Genomic DNA, 21,657 nt, shown 5'->3' on the forward strand with positions numbered 1-21,657 from the left:
TTGATTTTAAAGATAAATGTTAAGTCATGATGAGGCCTGCTCTGTTTAGGCAAACGCTTGTGTCCCTGAGTAAACTGCATGTTAATGAGTCCCTCTATCATATCTCAGCAGCTCATGAATCACATTCCTCTCTAATGAATGCACCTCGCCCTCCCCGCTACAGCAAGTATCTAACACATTTTAACTACACCAACTGGAACCCCACAAATATAATCGATGGCTGGCCTAAAAAATAATAAATACATTAATATACGGCAATCCATGTAAAACACTGGTTTCGATGTTAAAACTTTATTTAAAATGGCGCCCTATTTTTCCGAGTGCGGCAGAATACTGTATTTTCACCTTCGCCATCTTGGTGTTAGCTCGCACAAGCGGAAGCAACATCTTCGGCGGAGCTACAGCGGGTGTGGTTCGGACTTCTACGGGTGGTTCACCTAGCAGCTCTTTTCCAATTTTCAGCCAAGAGAAAAGAGAAGATTCCCCCTGACAAGAACCACGGAGGAGCCACTCGACTCTGGTAAAAAAAATAATGTGTTTATTATATTAATATACCACGTTTTTTTGCGTGTCAATGTCTGCTTTACCAGATAAAAATCATCTTTATCTTGGGAGGGGGCTCCGGTGGGGTTTTCTGATTTGGCTGGCAGCACAGCAGGTTTTCGTACGGTGGCTCTTGGATCTACTTTTTTATACGTCCTGGTTAGCCAAGCTAATCAAACCAGACTTGAGCATTTGGAGGGGAAGCTTGAAAGTCACGATTTTCATAATGAACTGATTCGTGACTGCGATTGCTGCTTTATCCCAATTGCGCCACGGCACCCTTGTGACCATTTTAGACACCGTGAGTAAAGCCCGAAATTGAGTTTGTTTATGTTAGCTGGTGAGCTAACTAGCGAAGGTGGGGGTTAGCATGGCACGTTAGGTAAGCTAGCCAACCTGTTAGCTACTGCTGGTGGCTAATATGTGCTTCAAACATTTCTCATAAACGTGTTGTGTGATCTACGTAGGGAGTGTTTGTGGGGTTTTTTTGTTTTTTTTAGTGTTGATTATGCAGCTTGTTACGTTCGCAGTCAGACTTAACATGAGAGGAGGCACCATGGAAGTGATTGCGGGGCGGAGTTCCTCATATTGGAAACCCAAGCTGCGGGGTCGGAACTTGGCCGTGGTAGGGGGAGGGGGAGAAAAATATGCCTTTGATGTTCTTTGCCGCTGAATGGTGAATTGTGTTCACGCTGGCCTGGAAATACCCACCTCTCTGCTCTCTCAGTTGGAGGTGGAGGCTCGGTTTTTCCCCCCTCGTAGCCAAACAAGTGTCTGAATCAGAAGGAGCCTGGCCCAGGTAGAAGACAAACATCTTATCGGGAGACCGCGTTGAAGTGTCGTTTTTAACTTCTCGATTTGTTTTGCCTGCGACAAACAAAAACTCAAGGTTGAGTGCGAGTTGTTCATTTTTTTCTCCCCCCCCTCCTCCCCCCCGTGTGATCTTTTTTTCTTCTTCTACACAGACAAATCTGCTGTGCGGGTTGAGGGCAGGCAAGAACAATGGCTACCCAGTGTAAGTATGAAAAACTTTATCTTCTAGATCTCTGCTCAAGGTTATATAAAGACGATCATTAACTAGCATGCAGAAGAGATTCTTTGAATACAGATGTGTGAGATTACAAAGGCCTTGTTAGACGCTGTCGAAATTAGGAAAATGGAAGCCAGGTGAGCACATGGTATCAGGAGTAGTTATAAATCCACCTCTGTAACATTTGAGTTTCTCATCAGAATGAAAACGTGGAAGGTAGAAATGATTACTAAACATTATGTTGAAAGTAATTTGAACCTTACAAATCTCTGATAATTATCTTGGCTTGATAAATTAAGATGGAGTGAGTAAAAGTGTTTTCCTTTTTGCTTCCTTTGTGTAGCTGATTTGATGGAGCTGGACATGGCAATGGGGGACAGCAAGATTGCAGTGAGCCAGTGGCAGCAGCAGTCTTACCTGGATTCAGGCATCCAGTCTGGAGTCACCACCACAGCACCATCTCTGAGCGGCAAGGGGAACCCTGATGTTGAGGATGATGACCCAGCCCTGTACGATTGGGAGTTCAACCAGCCCTTCACTCCTGAGCCTACAGGTTTATAAAAATGCTGAAACGCATCCTCGTATTTGCAGCATTGTTATAGCAACTTCTGAATAAATGTAATATCTCTGGCAAATGTTTGTTATCTCGTGGTGTTGCAGACATTGAGGGATATGCCATGACCCGTGCCCAACGTGTGCGTGCTGCCATGTTCCCTGAAACCTTGGAGGAGGGTATCCAGATCCCACCCACACAGCTGGATGCCACCCACCCAACAGCGGTGCAGCGGCTGGCAGAGCCCTCTCAGATGCTGAAGCATGCAGTGGTCAACCTCATTAACTATCAAGATGACGCTGAGCTGGCAACTCGTGCCATTCCTGAGCTCACCAAACTGCTCAACGACGAGGACCAGGTTTGTAAACGAATGAATGAATGTGTGAACTCCAAATGACATCTAAGTGTAACTGTTGCGTAATTCAACACAGTTCCATGTAAAGAAAGCGGCTTACACTGATTTCTAAACTGCGTTTGTAACAAATGTTGTCTCCGTCTTAGGTTGTTGTGAACAAAGCAGCTGTAATGGTGCATCAGCTGTCAAAGAAGGAGGCATCGCGCCACGCTCTGATGCGCTCCCCGCAGATGGTTTCGGCGGTTGTTCGTGCCATGCAGAACACTGGTGATGTAGAGACGGCTCGCTGCTCTGCTGGCACCTTGCACAACCTCTCCCATCATCGTGAGGGGCTCCTCGCAATCTTCAAGTCTGGAGGCATCCCTGCCCTGGTCAAGATGCTGGGGTGAGAAACTGTAGATCTTGTGGATGTTTTACTGTATGTGTGATGAGTTTATTTGTGTGCCCACATCCAGTTGGGGATTTCTTCACATTTCACTACAGCTCAAATTAGTTTAGTTTGACAATACTGGAGTCTATCAATACCTAGAAGATCACACGATGAGTCCTAATACCACTAACAGCCTTTCTCTATTTCATCCTGCTAATTTGCCAGACATGGTGGTGTTTGACTTGCATATATCCAGTAAGCTTTAATCAGAGGCATATTTCAACTATCTAATATTCATTTGAGAGTCTTAGACTCTCCCACAACCCATCTCTGTCCAGTTCTCTTTCACTATGTTATGGGTTTATAAAAACAATGTCAATAAAGGCCAACAATGTTTCTGGTCAAAAGAAAAGATGGTAGCAGTTTGTGGTAAAACTGAACCACGGCCTGACAGTCGCAACAAATCAGCAACATTAGACTACCAGTGTTTTAAGGACTTTTCCCGTTGCTGCAGGAAAATAAAAAAAACATGTCTATTATCTGAAATAACCACCTCTGTCTGTCCTGACTGAGCTCTACTCCTAAACAACAGACAACTCCACAATGTGACTGATTTGAAACTGTTAAAAGGTCTACCTCTTTACTTTGCTCTTTGTATTCTCCATGAAAGCCGAAGCACACAGACAAAACAATTAACTGGCTGGCGAGTTGCGACCTGTTGGATTCCCTTGTGTGTCTTTGATTTTGAACTTGGAATCGTATTACTGCACTTACATACAGGATATGAACAGTTGCATGGAGGGATGATAAACTGCTTGATTTTATTAAGACTACAGACAAGAAATAAGTTGAAAGCTGGTAGAAGTCTTGATTTTCCAACCAGCCTGATAGGAAAATCATATTTTTTCTTTCATAACTATGAATGTAAGTCACTTTTGAGGTTCCATCAGATTTACAGATTTCTTTTCCCTGAGTGCTCTTTAAACTTCTAAAGTGTAAAACTGTTGGAAAAAGGTTGGAAACCCGTGTTAAACTGACACGGTTCTCGGGCCGCTGGTGGCCTAGTGGTTAGTTTGTGCGGCCCAAGTACAGGCTGTAGTCCTCAGAGGACGACCCAGATTCAAATCTGACCGGTGGCTCCTTTCCTTCAAGTAATATTCCACTCTTCCTCTACACAATTTTCAGTGATATCCGCTGTCCAGACTCTCCAATAAAGGCCCAAAAATAACAAAATGTAAAATACAAAAATGACACCGCTCTCCAAAATAACAGATATTATCTCTGCATAGTGGTTGAGAGTAGCAGGTCGGTCAGTTGGCTCTCCCTGGCAGACGGCTTGTGTGCCTGTGGTGATGAATAGTTGCCAAGATCCATTGTTTGTCTTAAGAATTGCTTGCCAGGTGCAAGAAAAAACATCAAAAGGTCTTTAAAAACATTGGTTTTAAAGAAATACTTTTTATCTTTGCTTCTAGTACTGTGAAATGTTGCATTAATGTTACAATTATTTATCATCCAGGAAGTGTATGATTTACAAAGCTGATTGATTACTGCTGAAGCCAAGCATTGATTAGTGGTTGTTGTGTCTTGTCATTATCTTAATTGAAGGGAAACCTGTCTGAGCTTGTTTTAAAAGTTTTCAAATACTGATCATTTGTTTGTATATTCTTCCAGCTCGCCCGTGGACAGTGTGTTGTTCTATGCCATCACTACACTCCACAACCTGTTGCTGCATCAGGAAGGAGCAAAGATGGCAGTGCGCCTGGCTGGAGGACTGCAGAAGATGGTGGCCCTGTTGTCTAATACCAACGTCAAGTTCCTGGCAATCACCACTGACTGCCTGCAAATTCTGGCATATGGCAACCAGGAAAGCAAGGTACAGAACATCACCTTTGTATTTTTTTTTAATCTCTTAAAATCATTTTTCCCTCTTGTAAGTGACAAAACCACTTGGTTAACATCTTTATGGATGTGTCTTTCTTTCAGCTGATTATTCTGGCCAGTGGTGGTCCCCAGGCCCTGGTCAACATCATGAGGACCTTCACATATGAGAAACTGCTGTGGACCACAAGCAGAGTCCTTAAAGTGCTCTCTGTTTGCTCAAGCAACAAGCCTGCCATTGTAGAGGCTGGTATGTACAAACTCACAAATACGATGTTAACCTTATTCAATGAAAATGCAAAAACATTGAAAGAAATGTAGCTTCCATTCAGGAAGCAAGGCCCCCATTCAATGTATACAGAGGATGCCTATCTTTATGGCTAATGTGCCAATAGAACGGAATGTAGTCTGATTAGCCTGTGTGGTATATGACCCAAAGAGAAACACATTATCATTATTTTTTGAGTAGATTGCAAAAGTCCAGACTTTTTGTGGACGAAGAATTAGGAAGATCAGGAATGACTTCCCAGTTGATTTAGGGGGTTTCTGTGAGGGAAAAAAAACATGCTACCCCTTGTGAATAACAAAAAAAAACAGGCACTTCTCTTAGCTTGACCATTTAAAAAAAGAAAAAAAAAAGATGTGTTCTTAGCTCAGTTGATAATAGTTGTAATATGGATAACATCTGATCGGCTTGGACCACACCTCACATTTCTGGACATAATGAATTGCAGATCGGTCCGTTGTACAAATAGGAAGTTACTTCAGTTGTTTGAAAAAAAAAGTGAGTTTAATTTTATTAAATATCTCTTAAAGCTTAGACATTTCATTTTGAAGAATGTCTTTCTACTCACTGCATCTGCATGAACATGTAGGCATCAGCTGTTTGGCTGTGAATAACTTCAACCAGAAACTTAAAATGTGTAACATTACCAGTCCGCTCTAAGCTGCAGCTGTAAACAAACTGTGAATGAGCACTGTGTTCGGTCCAAAAAACGATATTGTACCAAAACCCAAATGCCCTGTTTGTTTTGTCGGAATCTCTCACAACGCGCTGCACGTGCAGCCAGTGCACTGACACACACACACACAGCTAAATGAACGGTGTGTTTGTTGTGTGTTCATCATTGTCTAAGCTCATATTAGAAAAATGTGTTTCCGTTCATAGCAAACTTCAGAGAAAGATTTCTATTACATTTGTGTTGATGTCTCTGATGGAGGGTAACGGATACAGTTATTTAAATGATGCCGATTTTATATTAAAGATTTTTGAACTCAGATTAGAAAAGCACTTTCTTAGTAAAAGAGGATGATCAGGTTAATCTAACTAGTTGTATTATTATTGATATTGATATGGTAGTGATGTGTACAGAGGCCTATGCTGATACAAAATCCCTTTGTGGACATAATTTGGTTAATGAGGTTTGCAGTATTTGCATTATTACAAGTCCTGGATACATGATTGTAGTTGTTTTTTTGCTTCTAAGGTGAAATTCCTCCCATGTAATGAATGTTTATTTGTGTTGATAGGAGGCATGCAGGCACTGGGGCTTCACCTGACAGACCCAAGCCAGCGTCTGGTCCAGAACTGTCTCTGGACTCTGAGGAATCTTTCAGACGCTGCCACTAAACAGGTACAACACTAACGTCAGTAGTCACAAATGCTAACATATGAATCCCAGGTTCAAGCTCAGGAGTTGTTGCAAATGTGTTAAATTGTCTCTATGGTAAAGCTAAAATATAGCGGTACACCAGCCCATTTTTTATGGCAGCAGGAAAATTATAAACATAGGTCCAGTTTTGTTGAGACGGTGTCACTTCATGGCAATCTGTTAAATCAATTTAATATTAAATTATGCAATTTCTTCTCTCCCTTCTTACTTGTCATCTGCTCTCCAGGAGGGAATGGAAGGTCTCCTTGGGACCCTGGTCCAGCTGCTGGGCAGTGATGACATTAATGTAGTGACTTGTGCTGCTGGCATCCTCTCCAACCTGACCTGCAACAACTACAGTAACAAACTCATGGTTTGCCAGGTATATAATATACACACAGCTTTTGCAAAATGCTTCCGTGTAAACCTTTGCACATTATTATGTATCTGTGAAATGTAGAATATGTATTCCATTTAAACCCCTTTCTTCTTCAAATGTAACTGTACGTATTCCACTGATTGACCTCCTCATTTAAGGTTGGAGGCATTGAGGCTCTGGTGCGAACAGTGCTCAGAGCCGGCGACAGAGAGGACATCACAGAGCCGGCAGTCTGTGCCCTGCGTCACCTGACTTCCCGCCATCAGGATGCTGAAATGGCCCAGAATGCCGTGCGCCTACATTATGGTCTGCCTGTGGTGGTCAAACTTCTGCACCCTCCGTCCCACTGGCCACTAATCAAGGTCCTTAGTCATCTCTTTTTCTCTGTACCTACACATATCCCCCAGACAAGCAACCAGTAAATAGTGACCCCATTGATTACCAGCACTTAAGTATTTCACATTTTCTTCCTATCTAGGCCACAGTTGGTCTGATCCGCAACCTGGCTCTTTGCCCAGCCAACCACAGCGCTCTGCGTGAGCAGGGCGCTATCCCGCGGCTGGTCCAGCTGCTTGTCAGGGCCCACCAGGACACCCAGAGGCGTACCAGTATGGGAGGCAACCAGCAGCAGTTTGTGGTGTGTAACAAACCCTCAAGCTTTCTTCAGCTGAACATTTGAAAAATAGTGTATTTTATTGACCTTCTTTCCCCTTACTTTTATGCACACAGGAGGGTGTGCGCATGGAGGAAATCGTGGAGGGCTGCACGGGAGCTCTGCACATCCTGGCCCGGGACGTCCACAACAGAATTGTCATTAGAGGACTCAACACCATTCCACTTTTTGTCCAGGTAATCTAAACCCTCAGTGTGAAAACGTTCTCTCTAAACAAACCCCTGCCGTCACAGAACAGCTGGATGTTCATGAATGTGTTCAACATCTTCCTCCACTGTCTCCAGTTGCTGTATTCTCCAGTGGAGAACATCCAGCGTGTGGCAGCAGGTGTGCTGTGCGAGCTGGCTCAAGACAAGGAAGCTGCAGAGGCGATTGAAGCTGAAGGAGCCACTGCACCCCTCACTGAGCTGCTGCATTCCCGTAACGAGGGCGTTGGTGAGTACACATGCCAAAATAATACTGCAGACATTTCAGATTTTGGTTGTGCCTGTCTGCACGTCCACTGTTGTTTCTTTACTTGACTTGTGTTACCATGCTCTATCTCCTGTAGCAACCTACGCTGCAGCTGTCCTGTTCCGCATGTCTGAGGACAAACCCCAGGACTACAAGAAGCGGCTGTCAGTGGAGCTGACCAGCTCTTTGTTTAGGACTGAGCCCATGGCCTGGAATGAGGTATGTGCACAAACAAACAAACCGGCTGTAGCTAGGTTTATTTACAATATTTTAGCAGGTTTCTTTTAGCTTCTACAATCCCATACATACAACCAGTAGATCTGGCCTAAGGACACCCACGTCTTCACCGATGCTGTTTTTCTTTTTATAGACTGGAGACCTGGGACTGGATATGGGAGCTCAGGGAGACCCTCTTGCTTACAGGCCAGATGGTGAGTACCTGTTTTATCTCTAATGAAAGAGGTCCTCATCTTGTATTTCATCACCCTATGGTTTATGTAAATCTGTGTTTCGGAGCATCTTACTTAGTGATAGAAAATACATCGAAACTATTGGATGTTGTGTGATGTTTGTCATTATTTTCAGGTTGGTGTCTATCCAGGCCAGACACTATGATAAGAGAAAAAATATGCTATTTTAAAAACATTTAAATCTATCTTTCAGATGGGGCCTACCGGGCTTACCCAGCAGCCTACGGCCAGGACAGTCTTTTGGACCCAATGATGGAGGGTGCTGACTACCATGCCGACACTCTTCCCGACCTGGGTCATCACACCGATCCTCTGCCCGACCTCGGCCACACCCAGGACCTGATGGACAGCAACCAGCTGGCCTGGTTTGACACCGACCTGTAGGATTGGTAAGGCACATCTCCACAGAAAACTCGCTAGTTCTTACATTTCAAGTATTCAAGTAATAATCTAATTAATAGCACTGATGGAAAAAAATGTTTTGTTCTCCTTTACAGTTGTATTCTACTAGAACCTGCATTGTGATTGGCCTGTGTTGTCTGAATCAGCGTTATGATTGACTTGTGGAGTTGTTGAAGGTAAAGAGAGAAATAAGGGGTCTTGGAAAGTGCCTGACACAAGAAAAAACAAAGAAGATGGTTGCCATGGGAATGTTCAAGCAAGTCGAGAAAGGGGGGGGGGGGGTTAAAGTATCAGAGAGATGTGGAATCACAAAATGGAAGTCTTGGAGCAGGTTACCTAAATGGATGAGTGCACATGAGGTGGAGCTTAAGAGTTTGAAACACACATTTGTTTAGCCTTGCCTGTATTATTATCAGTTTTTTGTTTCTATTTTTTCTTATTCTATTTTTTTATTTCTTTTTGTATTACTCATTCTCTGTTATGGTACTGACCCAGCTTGCCTTCACACTAGCCATCTTCATTTTCTCTTCAATGCTAATCATTTGTAATTTTTATTTTTTAAAACGTATATTACATGTAGTGTTAAGTTATAGTGATATTATACAATGTTCCTTTGGTTAATGGCTGAATGTGTAGAACACTAATAATCAGTTGAATTGTACTCTGACTTAAAGTGTAACATTGTGTAGTTTTTTTTATAATCTCAAAAATGGAGAATTATGCATTCTTAATATGTGCTTGTTGAAGCATAAAGTATGTCAGTGTCACAAATGTTCTAAAGAGGGGTTGTGGGTGAAATTGAGGGTGGGCTTGGGGATAAATCTAGAGACAAGTGTTTTATATACAGTATCACTGGTAGGTTAACAACTATTTTGTATGCTATCATTGGATGTCTGATAGAAAAGTCTTTAATGCTATCATTGGTGGTTGAATAAAACCCAGTTTTATGTGCTATCAAAGGTAGCTAGGTTGATGAACCAGGTGTAGTCCTGCTGTGCTTATTTTGGAGACGAGGTTATGACACGGCTGAACAATAAAATGGCATTTTATTTCATTTGGTGTCTCTCGTGTCCTCTGTCCGTCTTTCTTTGTGGTGTAGAGATCATGTACTCAGACAGGACCTTTCAACATCATGCAGGAATGAAATCAATGCATCTAAAGCCCCACCTCAGATTTGTCCCACTATGCAGATACCCAATTGATCAAATTTAAAGTCATAATAGGTACTCGAATAAATGAGCTACAAAAATCTGATTTAAAAGAGTGCAACAGGAACATGAAGCTGACCATGTCTACTTAATTGATTGAGATTATTTTGAGTAGGTGCACTCACTGGATGGTCTAGCTGTAATAAGTCCTCAGAGGCTGTAGACCTCATGGCAGAAGCCGTGGGCTCCAAATCCAACCTCTGCCCTTTGGCTTGGTGTCATCCCCCGCTTCCTCATCCCAATACTTCCTGTCCAGCTCCAATAAAGGCACAAGTGTCCCAAAAAGTAAGTAATGCATGTGTTTGTGAACTCTGACAGGAGAGTTGAATGTTGAAGGGGTGCTTGGCTCAGCTGGTTGACTGGAGCTGTTGCTAACATGGTGAAAGTCATGGGTTAGTTAATATTTACAGTCTATGGATAGAGCTCCCTGCTGGCTTGGAAATCAGTGTTTCCAATATGTAAATCAAGTATAGTGTTAATGCTATGTCTCTAAAAGACTGCATCTTCTTTTGCAGGAGTCTCCACTTTTTATATAAATTAAATTTAAAAAATCAAAGTGTTCAGAGATCAGTTACGTATACTGTAAGTCTGTATAAATACTTGTTTTCTGCACAAAAGCGAATTCACTGCTATCCGAATCTTAGCCTGACTCTTGATCATTTGATCTACTCCATCCTCATTGTATCGACTTCCAAACGAAATACTTAGCCGTCACTGCGTTCAAGGTTCCTTCAGTTTTACCTGCTGTTTTGTGTTTTAAAACCAATTTTGAATTTTACAATTAAGAGAAAGTTTTCCCAATTTAAAACTTTTCCTTTTCCAAAGGAGGTTTTACGTTCACACTTTTTGTACATTCATCTGATACTCTCATACACGTTATGATTTTTTGGATTGAAAAAGTCCTTAGTGCTAAAATCTCAAATAAAACAGTCAGGAACACGAGTCATCGCAACTGGACGAATGCAACATATCAGTGCCTGAATATGAGTGAGGGTAAACAAAGACATACGAGAAAACATTACGACAACAAATCAATAAGAAGGATAGAAGTGACTCTTTAATGAAATAGTCATTGATTGTTGGAAGGTCAGAGAATCTGATGTGACCTTCAGAGAACATCATTAAAACAAAGCAGCAACATGAAGGCTTTCCATTGTTTCAGAGTAGAGATATTTGAAAATATATCTTTAGATTTAAAGTAAGAGGTATCAATTTAGTCAAACTTGAATGTGTTCATTTTCTTTATACACTACGGGACATGAGCTTTATCTGTATTCAAGGTGTGGAAAGTGTGGGTCATGGATCATATCCAGATGTGATCTGGGGACAGTGACTTCTCTCAACAACATAAAAACTGACAGCAGACAGTCATTGACTGCTGTGCTCATTCATTGATCTTTGCTATTTGTCCCCGTCAGTCATCATTAATCCTCGATGAATGAACTGTCTTCACACAGAAAGTGAGCAGGACTCTCGTTCAGAGATCAGAAATGACTCATTGATATGAGATATAATTAAAACACCCCAAAATTATTTTACCGATTCTCACATGTGGCAAGAAACTTAAATTTCATTTTTTTAATAGTGAATCAGAGAGCACATTTCACAGGAAGGGATGCTGAACCAATGATTGTTTTCATATTCAGTCGATCTGATCATTGAAAATCTCTCCAACAACTTCCCACAGCCTGAAGGTAAGTCTTCAAACTGCTTTGTTTATCCAAAAAAAAAACATTCCTCAAACCAAGGACTCTTTGTTTAATATCACGAATGACAGGAAAGCAGCACATGCTCACATTTAGAAAGACATGTGAAACATCTTTCAGTTGGTTAATTAACTGCAGCCCTCGTCTGTTTCTTCTGGTAGAGCTCATTGATCGATTGAATCTCCCTGTTTGCACTTTTCATTCCTCTTGAGCCCACACTTCAGCTCTCTCTCTCTTCATCTTAAAATGATGTAAAGATAGCCAAGGAAATCAAACTTGTTCCATCTTGAACTGCAGTGCCAAATGAAAAAAACTCTAGTTTATGAAATCACTGTTAATGTTTTGTGTTGGACAGAGGAAGAAGAGGAAGGTGATAACTTTATCACACGAAGAAGACCTCTAGTCAAATGTTGTGATTTTGATGGAATAAAAAGTTTGTGGCATTTGAGCAAGTGTGCATGCATATCTTCTTCCTCAGTCTGTTGTTTTTGCCCTGCACCTATGTAATGTGCATATAACTACCCTCTTTTTCTTTGTGTTGGACAGCCAACATGTTTCAGTCAAATTGATCTTCTGGAAACATCGTAGTTTATATATATAGTAACTTGTTTAAAAAAATGCTTTGGTGAAGAAAGAAGGGTTGTTAAGTAAAATCAGCTTTGGTCCTTGCTGATAGTCAAAGAACGAGGTTGAAATCAAGTTGGACAGAACAAAGTCGAGCAAACCAGAACTATATGAAGTTATCATTTTATTCATTTTTATGAAGGTTTGATAACTTTCACACAACAGACAGACAAAAACTCAAACAAACAAAGAACATAAGAGCATGAATAACAGCCCTTTTTTAAAGAAATGAGGAGAATTAAAGCGGCTCAAGCCATCAGAGTCCCAGCGGAGGCCATGAACACCTGCGGCAGACAACAACCACGGCAAACAGAAACACTGAGCGGGGTCTGGATGTCTGGAAGCTGCACCAGCACCGTCTGCCCCGTCACATCTGTCTGCAGCACAAGCACGTTCTGCAAAGGCTTCATTCCTAGAACCCCTGTTTGAGAGGTGGAAGGATCCGTGACCTCCATCAGCATGGGAGGAGCATCCATCACTGGGGACTGTGACGAGGAAGACTGCACCACCTCCATCACTAGATAAATAAAACAAAATCACTGTTAAGTCTTTCTGCACTTTAAATACATCATGCTGCTTCTTAAATGTATGTTAAACAATATGTTACCTAATATGTTATACTGATAATATATTGTGATTAAAAAACAAAGATCTTTTTGTACCTTCTTTTGGAGCCACATTTTGAGCTCTCCTCCTCCTCATTCTCTTCGTCTTTTTGCCCTAAACAAAAACAACAACAACAACAACAATGTTAAAACCATTTTCCATCTGTTATCATGCTTCTATTGTTGTTTTGTTGTAAACATGAGGCAGTTGTGTTGCTGTGTGTGAGAAGCGTGGACTTACATAATTGTCTCTTGTGGTCCACTCAGGGTGCAGCTGAGAGTGAAGGCAGCTCTCCATATCAGCCTGTAGGTAATATCTGGCCTGCTCGTCCTTGGACAGAGACCTCCACTGTGGAAAGCACATTGTTGGTGAGCACACAAACACACTGAGTGTAGTTCTAATGAACAAACTCCCACAGTTCATTTATTTACTGTGAGGATGTTAACTTTACAAAAAACACTTACAGTCTGCCCGAGGAACACGTTCACTTCTGCACTTCCTCTTTCCAGGATTTCAGCAGGGACATTTGGTCTCTGCTCTTTCATGTACAACATGAAGGCGTTCGGAGGCTTCTTCACATAAGTCCTGTTTGCGTCTTCAGTGCTTTCCCGCTGTCTTTTTCTATCATTCAATAAAAACACCAGTGAGGCACAAATGACGACATGAGCACATTTTGACCTCATCTTCTGTGCTGCTTTATTTCTAAATATTCTACAGACACTTCAAAGTAAGCAACACCTGAGAGACAAATTAATGTGATATTAAAAAAATTATATATTAGGCCAGTCGTCAAAATGTAGAAAAAATGTACTTTGACCCAAACATACCTTGAGTAGCAGAAGCTGAAAGGAAGAGCAGCAGAGACAGGAGGAGTCGGCCTCGAGATTGATGCTCGAAACTCACTCAACAGATCTGCAGAACTACACAGAGAAAAGGAGGGCAGATACAAAACGTTAAATAACAGGAAAAGTTTGTAAGAGAAAACAAAAAAACTCTGTGGGCCTTTGTGTTCTTACATTCAGTATGTGTCTGTGTTACTAACATCACTCGGATATGCTTGAAACGTCTTTTTCTATCATTCAATAAAAACACCAGTGAGAGCTGATGTTACTCCTCATGTCACTCTTTTTTCAAACAATATGACGACATGAGCACAATTTGACCTCATCCTTTGTGCTGCTTTATTATATACACTTAAGTTGCACAATTATTCATGAAGTATTATGATAGACATTTAAATTAATGTGATATTAAAACATGTATATATTAAGCCAGTCGTCAAAAAAATGTACTTTGACCCAAACATACCTCGAGTTGCAGGGGCTGAAAGGAAGAGCAGCAGAGACAGGAGGAGTCGGCCTCGCGTTTGATGCTCGAAACTCACTCAACAGATCCGGAGAACTACACAGAGAAAAGGAGGGCAGATACAAAACGTTAAATAACAGGAAAAGTTTGTAAGAGAAAACAAAATAACAAGAAACTCAGTGGGCCTTCTTATGTGTCTGTGTTACTTACATCACTCGGATACGCTTGGTGTTTGGCTCAAGGCCGTCTGACGGTGTCAATGGTTCCACATTACACTGCAAACACAAGCACAGAAATAGAGGTTAGGTGAGCTTCACTGGTGTCCATCAGATGTCTTTATTTTCACTGATGATGAAAGAAGATGAAAATGTGACATGCTAACTGGGGGGTCTTACTTCTTGTGGAGCAGCATCAGGATAACTGATGGGGGCTGCCTCTGCAGCAGGAGGATCATCCCCAACAGGCATCTCACAGGGCAGGTACTGTGGAGAGAGAGTGAAGGTTTACCATCAGAAGAACAAAAAGAGAAAGAAGCAGATCAGTGCGAATATTTAACTACTAAACTTTAATGTTCAAACTAAATGTTTTGGGGTTGTTGTTTTGTTTTAAAGCAAAAAACAGTTTATGTGGCTATACTTCCAACAAGACTTTTTTTTTTTTTTACAGTGATTGTTTCTGGAATATCTTTCAGGGATCAATCATAAAGTTTCAGCTGCGACTTTCAAAGCACCACTTGGAGCAATACATTTGAGGAGAACTGGTCTCAATCTTCTCCTGACAAACATCTGTATAAAGAAATGTGTTGATCACTTTATAATGACCTTTCATTAACCACTTTGGAGTTTCTTACCTGCTCCTGGATGTGATCACCTTCCTGACCATGCAGGTCTTCAAGCTGCTGGGTGTCTTCCATATACAGACTTCCAAACTGCAACCAGGGACTACCCGTGGGGCTCAGCATGTCAGACAGATCTAAACCTGTTTCAAAGAGCAGGTGCTCTTCACTCTCTATATCCTGACTCTTTTCTTCCTGTGGGTGAGCATTGGGCTCAAACCCAGCAGGGACATCAGGAGGTGGAGGTGGAGGGTGGGCTGGGTCAGCCAACAGACCAGCGATGGTCTCATCAAGGTAGGAAACTACATCTGCCCACTTCATCCCACTGAACGCATCTCTAAAGTCATTCATTTTGAAAGCAGAGATGTTTTCGTCTGTGTTCGGTTCTGGTCTCTGAACTTTGCAGAAGACAGACACGGCCTGGCTCTGCCTGGTAGCTTCAGGACTCCTGTCACACACAGTACAAGAAAGCTGCTTTAGAGACACTTAAATTAAAGACATTTAAAATATATATATTTTTTAGTTCTATAAATGAATAGCAGATTGCAGATTTGAATACAAAATATATGATAGGTTTAGATATGTCCATGCTCTACTGTGACTATTATGACTCAAGAATATATATAAATGATTAGCTGGCATTAAATGGTCCATTTACAAGTTTATTTTGAGTCTATATGTCTGAATATAAGAAACTATTTGTCACAAGCATCACATTTTGACTTTTGATTTATTTTAAAAAGAAAATATAGCCTAAGTAACTGACCCTTGTTTTCAAGTTGTATTCTTTATTTATGCAAAAACAAGATTAGAATAAAACAGTAATATACATTAACATATAACAAATACACGGGTGGAACTAACTACCTTGTTAAAGGAAACCAAGAAATATTCAGACTTAAAGCATCTTCAAAGTCTTGCCACAAATGTACATTTTTTTATCAATAATGTGCTGAAATAATAAAAGCAAACGCTTATTATATTTCTCTGAAACCAAACTGATGTCTTTACATTACAATGTATGAATCGTTTGATCTTTTAAACACACACACAAAAGTGAAAATGCCAACAACAGTCATCCAGAGAAAGTTATTTCTCTGAGTCTAAAACAAAAGTATTCAGAGCAAACTCAACAGTACAAAAAAGCTCTATATTTGTAATCTAAGAAGTTTTAATTTAAATTATTGCTGGTAAATATTTCTCTCAAGTAATGTACATTTCAAACTTAATACACTCAGATCAAGTATCTCTGCTCCTCGGTCCGCCTCTCTCTCAGGTGACCTGTGTTTCTGTACTTACTTGACACGTTTACTGATGGCTCAGTTCAATATCTCAACTTCAATTCTTCAACAGTTTGCTATTATTCAGATTTTTCTCTGGGTTTGTCGCTCTCACTCTAACTGTGGCTCTCTGGCTGAAGTCTTGAGGTGCAATGAATTTAATATGAAATCTCAGGAACTAAGAAAACTCTGTAGAATGTCTCCATTATGATGTCACTCTTATGATGTCACAGTCCAGATGCAGAATTCCATTCTCTTACATTCCCTGATTCCAACATGGCTGCTCCCTGAACCAGCTAATACTGACATTATGAAACAACAAGTTGTTAGTTACATAACAAATAAACAACTATTATTTACTATAAAAGACACTTACAGTTTATATTGAAATACACAAATTATATCTTTACTTGTTGATACAGTATATATGTCCCAGAGTGGAAAAACTTAGTGAAGTAAAAAATAGATTTCTGACCTAAAATTGAACTTGATTAAAACATGATGAGAGTATTGCATATTTCAGGGACTCATATGTGTTACTTGTAAAACATTAACCACCACTGGCTGGAGCCTAACTGAAACAGAATTATTGGATCTATGAGCATTTTCTGATCAGATCTGGAAAAATAACCGACACATCAGGATGTAGTTTTACACTTAATTATTTCAGTTAAACCTATCAAATAATGCCTGGTGGTGAAAACTAATTTTTCTATTTTGACACAATATTCTTACTTAAATATCTAATGTCAAATACAAATCTACATAACATCTGGCTTTAGTTTCTGTCCATTTGGTCAACAAGCATGAAGATGATGTTTGGACTGGGGCAATGGCACAGTAGGTAGAGTCCTCGTCTCTCCACCAGGTTCCCAGCTCCTGCAGCAACAGCTCCTGCTGCTTCGTCGGTGGCGTATGAATGCACATGAATGGGATTAGTTACTTCTGATGGTCTCACTAAATAGCTACCACTGCCATCAATGTGTGAATGTGTAGGTGTGACATGTGGTGTAACAGCGCTTTGAGTAAAAAGCGCAGTAGAAAAGCACTTTATAAGTTCAAGTCAATTTACCATTTACTGGGAGGTATAGGCCCTTTAGGTTATTATTTTTGAATGCTTATTTGCAATGTATATTTATATATTTAGAGGTTGCTAATATGTGTATTTTTATCACTTACAAGGAAAACGTGACTTTTACACAAGCATCTGCTTTTTGACTCCCGGAAATGCTTTTCAGTTGTGTCGCACACAAAATACATATTCCCCCTGCATGAGTCAAAAGAATCAAAATAACTTATTTTGATAGTCAAACCAGATCATGACATCATGTTCCTTCCTTTTGGAGAGCATTAACATCGATATTCATTCCCTCAAAGCTTAAGCCTACTTGCAATCTTGCAAATTTGCTTTTTCATCTTTTATTGTGTAATGAAGGTGTTGTTGTGTCAGGTACAGATACATCAGTACAATTAAAAGAGTACAAAACAAGACCATAAGAGTATTTACAAACAAATTAAGCCATAGATATAAGATATAATAAATACATTTATATATAAATATATGTAATCATGTTGAGTCGCATGAGACCAGTTACAGTGCAGCCTTTATTTCTATTTCTTATTTCCTTTATTCTCTTCTCTCTTTTTTCGAAAGATAAAAATATCTCTGCAATGTACAATCAATTCAAAAACATTCAACATATAAAAGTATTTGAAATATATTTACAAACGAAATCGCAGAGCATCATGGGAAATAGTGGGTACAGAGTAAGTGATGTAACTGCTGTGTGGGCTGCTGTAATAAGGAGCAGCTCTACAGTAAACTAGTGAAGAGGGCTCCGACAACACATGGCTCCTCCTGACGGGTTTAATAGCTCCGGCAGCAATGAGTCCATGGTGCATGCTGCCCCCTGCTGAGCACACGGGGGAACTTCCAGCTGAAGTCTGCAGGAGGAGATGCTGCTCAGAGTCCCAGCTGAAGCTCCTCTTTGTCCCGACTCGCTGTTCCACCCTGACCGGCATGCTGCACAGAGGAGAAGCTGTAGGGCTCCGAGCAGAGGGGCTGTCTCTCTTCAGGAGGGATTCGATGGAGAAAGGGCTGCTGAACTTCACCTCACATCTGATCTGAACGGATCTGCAGGGGGAGAGGGGGACCGAGCAGCGCTCTGGTCCCCTGCTTGTGTTCTCAGTCTCCACTTTGGAGGCCAACTCAGGAAAAAACTGCAGGATCCCTTTGAAGTGACGACGCACCATCTTTGCTGTGATCTTACTGGTATCCAGCTTCCAGTAGTTTCTCTTACTGTCCAGTAAATCTGGGACCATTGGGATCTGGAAACAAAACATGATAGACAGCTGAGTTTTGATGTTTTACCCACAAATTAACGGAATAGTTTTTTCTGCATTTTAAACTCCTACTTTTCATGCCTAAAACCATTGATGCTGTAATGGGGTCAGATAAAAAGCACTAACTGCACACTTAAAGAAGCAAACATTCATTTTAACATTCTCCTCATTAACGCTTCTCACTGACACGTTTGACTGTTGATAGAAGCAGGACAACACTTATTGCTTTGACTGCAGGGATCCCAAACATCGAGACAAACAGATAGTTTCTTATTGGGCGATCTCAATATCAAGACTCTGTAATAATCACTCATCTTCACAAAACAGGTGTTGGAGGATGAACAGACTCTGATGTTGTTCTCAACAGATCTTCTGTCTTCACAAATGAGTGGCATCAGCTTGTCCATCAACTGCAAAACACAAAGATGAAATTGGATTTAGAATTTCCAATCTTAAAAATAAGGAAAAGGCCATTCAAATTGAACTGTTAACCTTTTGGAAAAGTCTCTAAGAACTCCCTTGATACTATGACTTTATGAAAGCTGAAAACCAATTAGAGGTCAATGATGGCTGTATAAACTGTTCCCTCAAGTATGAGAACTCTTCAAGAGCGCTGTGTAACCTCTGGAAGCTCTGTGAAAACTCTTTCAAACAAAGACGAGATCCTGATTGGAGCTCTAAAAACTTATTTCAATGACTGATATTAAAACTCCAGCGATACTCTATAAAAGCTTCTGTGACAATTCAAATCTGTGACAGTTTATGACCGTTTATGCTCTACAGAAACATGAAAAACAAATCTTTGAAAGCTCTCAAAAAACAAATGATTACAGAATAAAGCTCTTAAAACTCAATAATGTCAATTACAGAAGATTTTTCATAAGAATGATATTCTTTTGATTATTTCTCGAAGTATTAAAAGCTCTGCTGAGGCTTTAAAAAGCTCTTCTTGAATTCTATAAGAGATATATTAAAACTCGTAACAACCTAATTGAGAATCTACTTAAAGCTCTTAGAAATATATTTAAACTCCATCATTTATGTTAGTGGTTATGAGTCTTCTCTAACCTGACTGAACGTGAGCATCTTTCCTGGAGCGTCCTGGAGGACCACAGCTATCTTAGCCAGGTACGTGGTGCTCTTCCTGAACAGACGTTGCTGGGAGCTGCTGGCCAGAGCAGAGGGAGGCAGCCTGGCTCCTAGATTCTCCATCTTGATTATGAAGGGTCAGAGGAGTCAGGTTCCACACTGAGCAGAGTGATCTCAACTCCAGTGAGAGGAGATATGCACCTGATGTGATCGGAGGAGGAGTTAAGTACTGTGGGGACAATGGGACGTTGGAGGGTGTGCACTGCAAGTTAATGAGGAGCTTTTGATAAGAATATGAGTCGTTACTGCTGGAGGTGGAGCCAGAGATCATTGTAACTGTCATTAGCAGGTCTGTAAAGCTGCCCAAAAGATTCTTTACATCCTAGGAGATTTTACTGAAATCCAAACACTCACGCAACAGTTCCGCAGTCTGAACTCATTAGACAGTTTTACTTCAATATTTATGAAGACAATCAGTATTATGATAATTTATCTAAATTTCCTTATTTTATCTCCCTCATAGGCAAATCTTCATATTACCAGATTACAGCTTCCATCCGTTGTTGTACATTTAATGAGAATAAAAAAATCTCTTCTATTGACAAACTTACTTGTAAACTTACCTTTACTTATAAAAGTTGTATATTTTTGGAATGAGTTTATCAATGTCAAGTGGTTAACAGTGAACATGTTGTGGCCAAATGTCTTATTCTGTATCCTCTCACTTAATATAGTGGCAGATTTAAAGTACCAGAATGACAGTATATGTGGAAATAAGCAATGAGTCATGCAGTGAACTAGCACCTTTTTTCATCTGGTCTCATCTTATCTAAAGCCCTTGGATCCTGTTCTGCATCAAAGTGGAGAAATTAGAAGTAAGAGGTATTACTTGAAACAGGTTCTCATTATGGACTAAAAGCTTGTCAGTATTCTTTCAGTGCTTCATGTTATACAGAAACATCCACATGCAGTTTTGTTCATTTTGTTTTTAGTATTATAGTAGTAGATAACGCTCATGAACAGTTTGGAGTCAAAAGAAACATTTTGACTTGAACTCCTGATGGCCCATTTGGAGATCACATAATGAATATTTAGTAGTTCCAGCTTTATGTGGCATCACAAACAGCTAAATCACTCCCACTGTCAACCAGAGTGAAGAAAGAGGTGATAATCACTGGAATGTGACGCTTTAATAGGTCATTAGAAGTGACACAATGGATGCAAGTACAAGAGTTAGTCCCACTTTAGCTGTATTTTTGTAAACATGCTCTGAATTATACAACCTCTTTCAGGTTCAGGTTAAAGAAAGCTCCCCCCCCAGGGTGTGTACTTTTTTTTAAGAATCTGTCATTCAATTTTTACATTCCTGAATTCTTCATGTGTCTGTACACTGAGCTTCAAATTCTGAAATGTCTTGTCTATTTTTTCAAAACAACAAGAGCTTTAAATCTAATGTGGCTTGTCACTCATTTATATATTTCACAGAACAGACGCTCCCTCCTCAGTGAATTACATATTTCATGTGTCTTCATGTGATTTTGAAAACAGAAGTGAGAAAACTGAATAAATCAGTTTCTTATTTTATTTTGTCTTTCACTTTACTGCCTTGTTTAAGCGTCAATATAAATGACATTTGAAATATAAATAACCTCAGACTTGTAATGGTGATGTTATCTGCTCTGCACACCTCTCAACATTATATTGCTCTGGATTCTTATCTTCTGTTTTTTATTTTATGTGAGGAGATGGCCAACTCTCATTTAATCTTATACACTGCTCTTCAGTTGGTTGTGCCCCATCCATCTTTTTTTTCTGTATAATCTCAACCATTAAAATGACAGAATCTATATTTGTATTTATATTTATTGACGTATAATTATATTTGGATCCATCAATATTGTTT

General features: G+C 40.3%; 1 protein-coding gene across 2 annotated transcripts; it reads left to right on the forward strand.

Annotated features, from left to right (window-relative positions):
• The first annotated feature begins 364 nt into the window (after nt 1-364).
• Nucleotides 365-9,812, forward strand: LOC109982422 (catenin beta-1). Of its 2 annotated transcripts, none has more exons than XM_020631627.3 (17): nt 365-520; nt 1,509-1,558; nt 1,917-2,126; nt 2,234-2,484; nt 2,628-2,866; nt 4,523-4,724; nt 4,835-4,979; nt 6,260-6,363; nt 6,629-6,763; nt 6,919-7,122; nt 7,239-7,397; nt 7,490-7,609; nt 7,718-7,868; nt 7,984-8,105; nt 8,257-8,317; nt 8,550-8,745; nt 8,854-9,812. In XM_020631627.3, the coding sequence occupies exons 2-16, from the start codon at nt 1,546-1,548 to the stop codon at nt 8,738-8,740; spliced, it is 2,307 nt and encodes a 768-aa protein (XP_020487283.1). In that variant the 5' UTR covers nt 365-520; nt 1,509-1,545; the 3' UTR covers nt 8,741-8,745; nt 8,854-9,812. The 2 variants fall into 2 exon arrangements, with proteins under 2 accessions (XP_020487283.1, XP_020487284.1); XM_020631628.3 differs by lacking the exon at nt 365-520 and adding an exon at nt 698-844.
• The last annotated feature ends 11,845 nt before the right edge of the window (nt 9,813-21,657 follow it).

Source organism: Labrus bergylta, chromosome 19, assembly GCF_963930695.1.
Source record: "Labrus bergylta chromosome 19, fLabBer1.1, whole genome shotgun sequence".
Classification (NCBI taxonomy): Eukaryota; Metazoa; Chordata; class Actinopteri; order Labriformes; family Labridae; genus Labrus; species Labrus bergylta.

Bases quoted from the DNA above. Each gene is read 5' to 3' on its own strand.
- LOC109982422 (XM_020631627.3), top strand. The intron at 2,127-2,233 runs GTTTATAAAAAT...GTGGTGTTGCAG, and splicing joins CTTCACTCCTGAGCCTACAG to ACATTGAGGGATATGCCATG. The intron at 8,318-8,549 runs GTGAGTACCTGT...TCTATCTTTCAG, and splicing joins TCTTGCTTACAGGCCAGATG to ATGGGGCCTACCGGGCTTAC.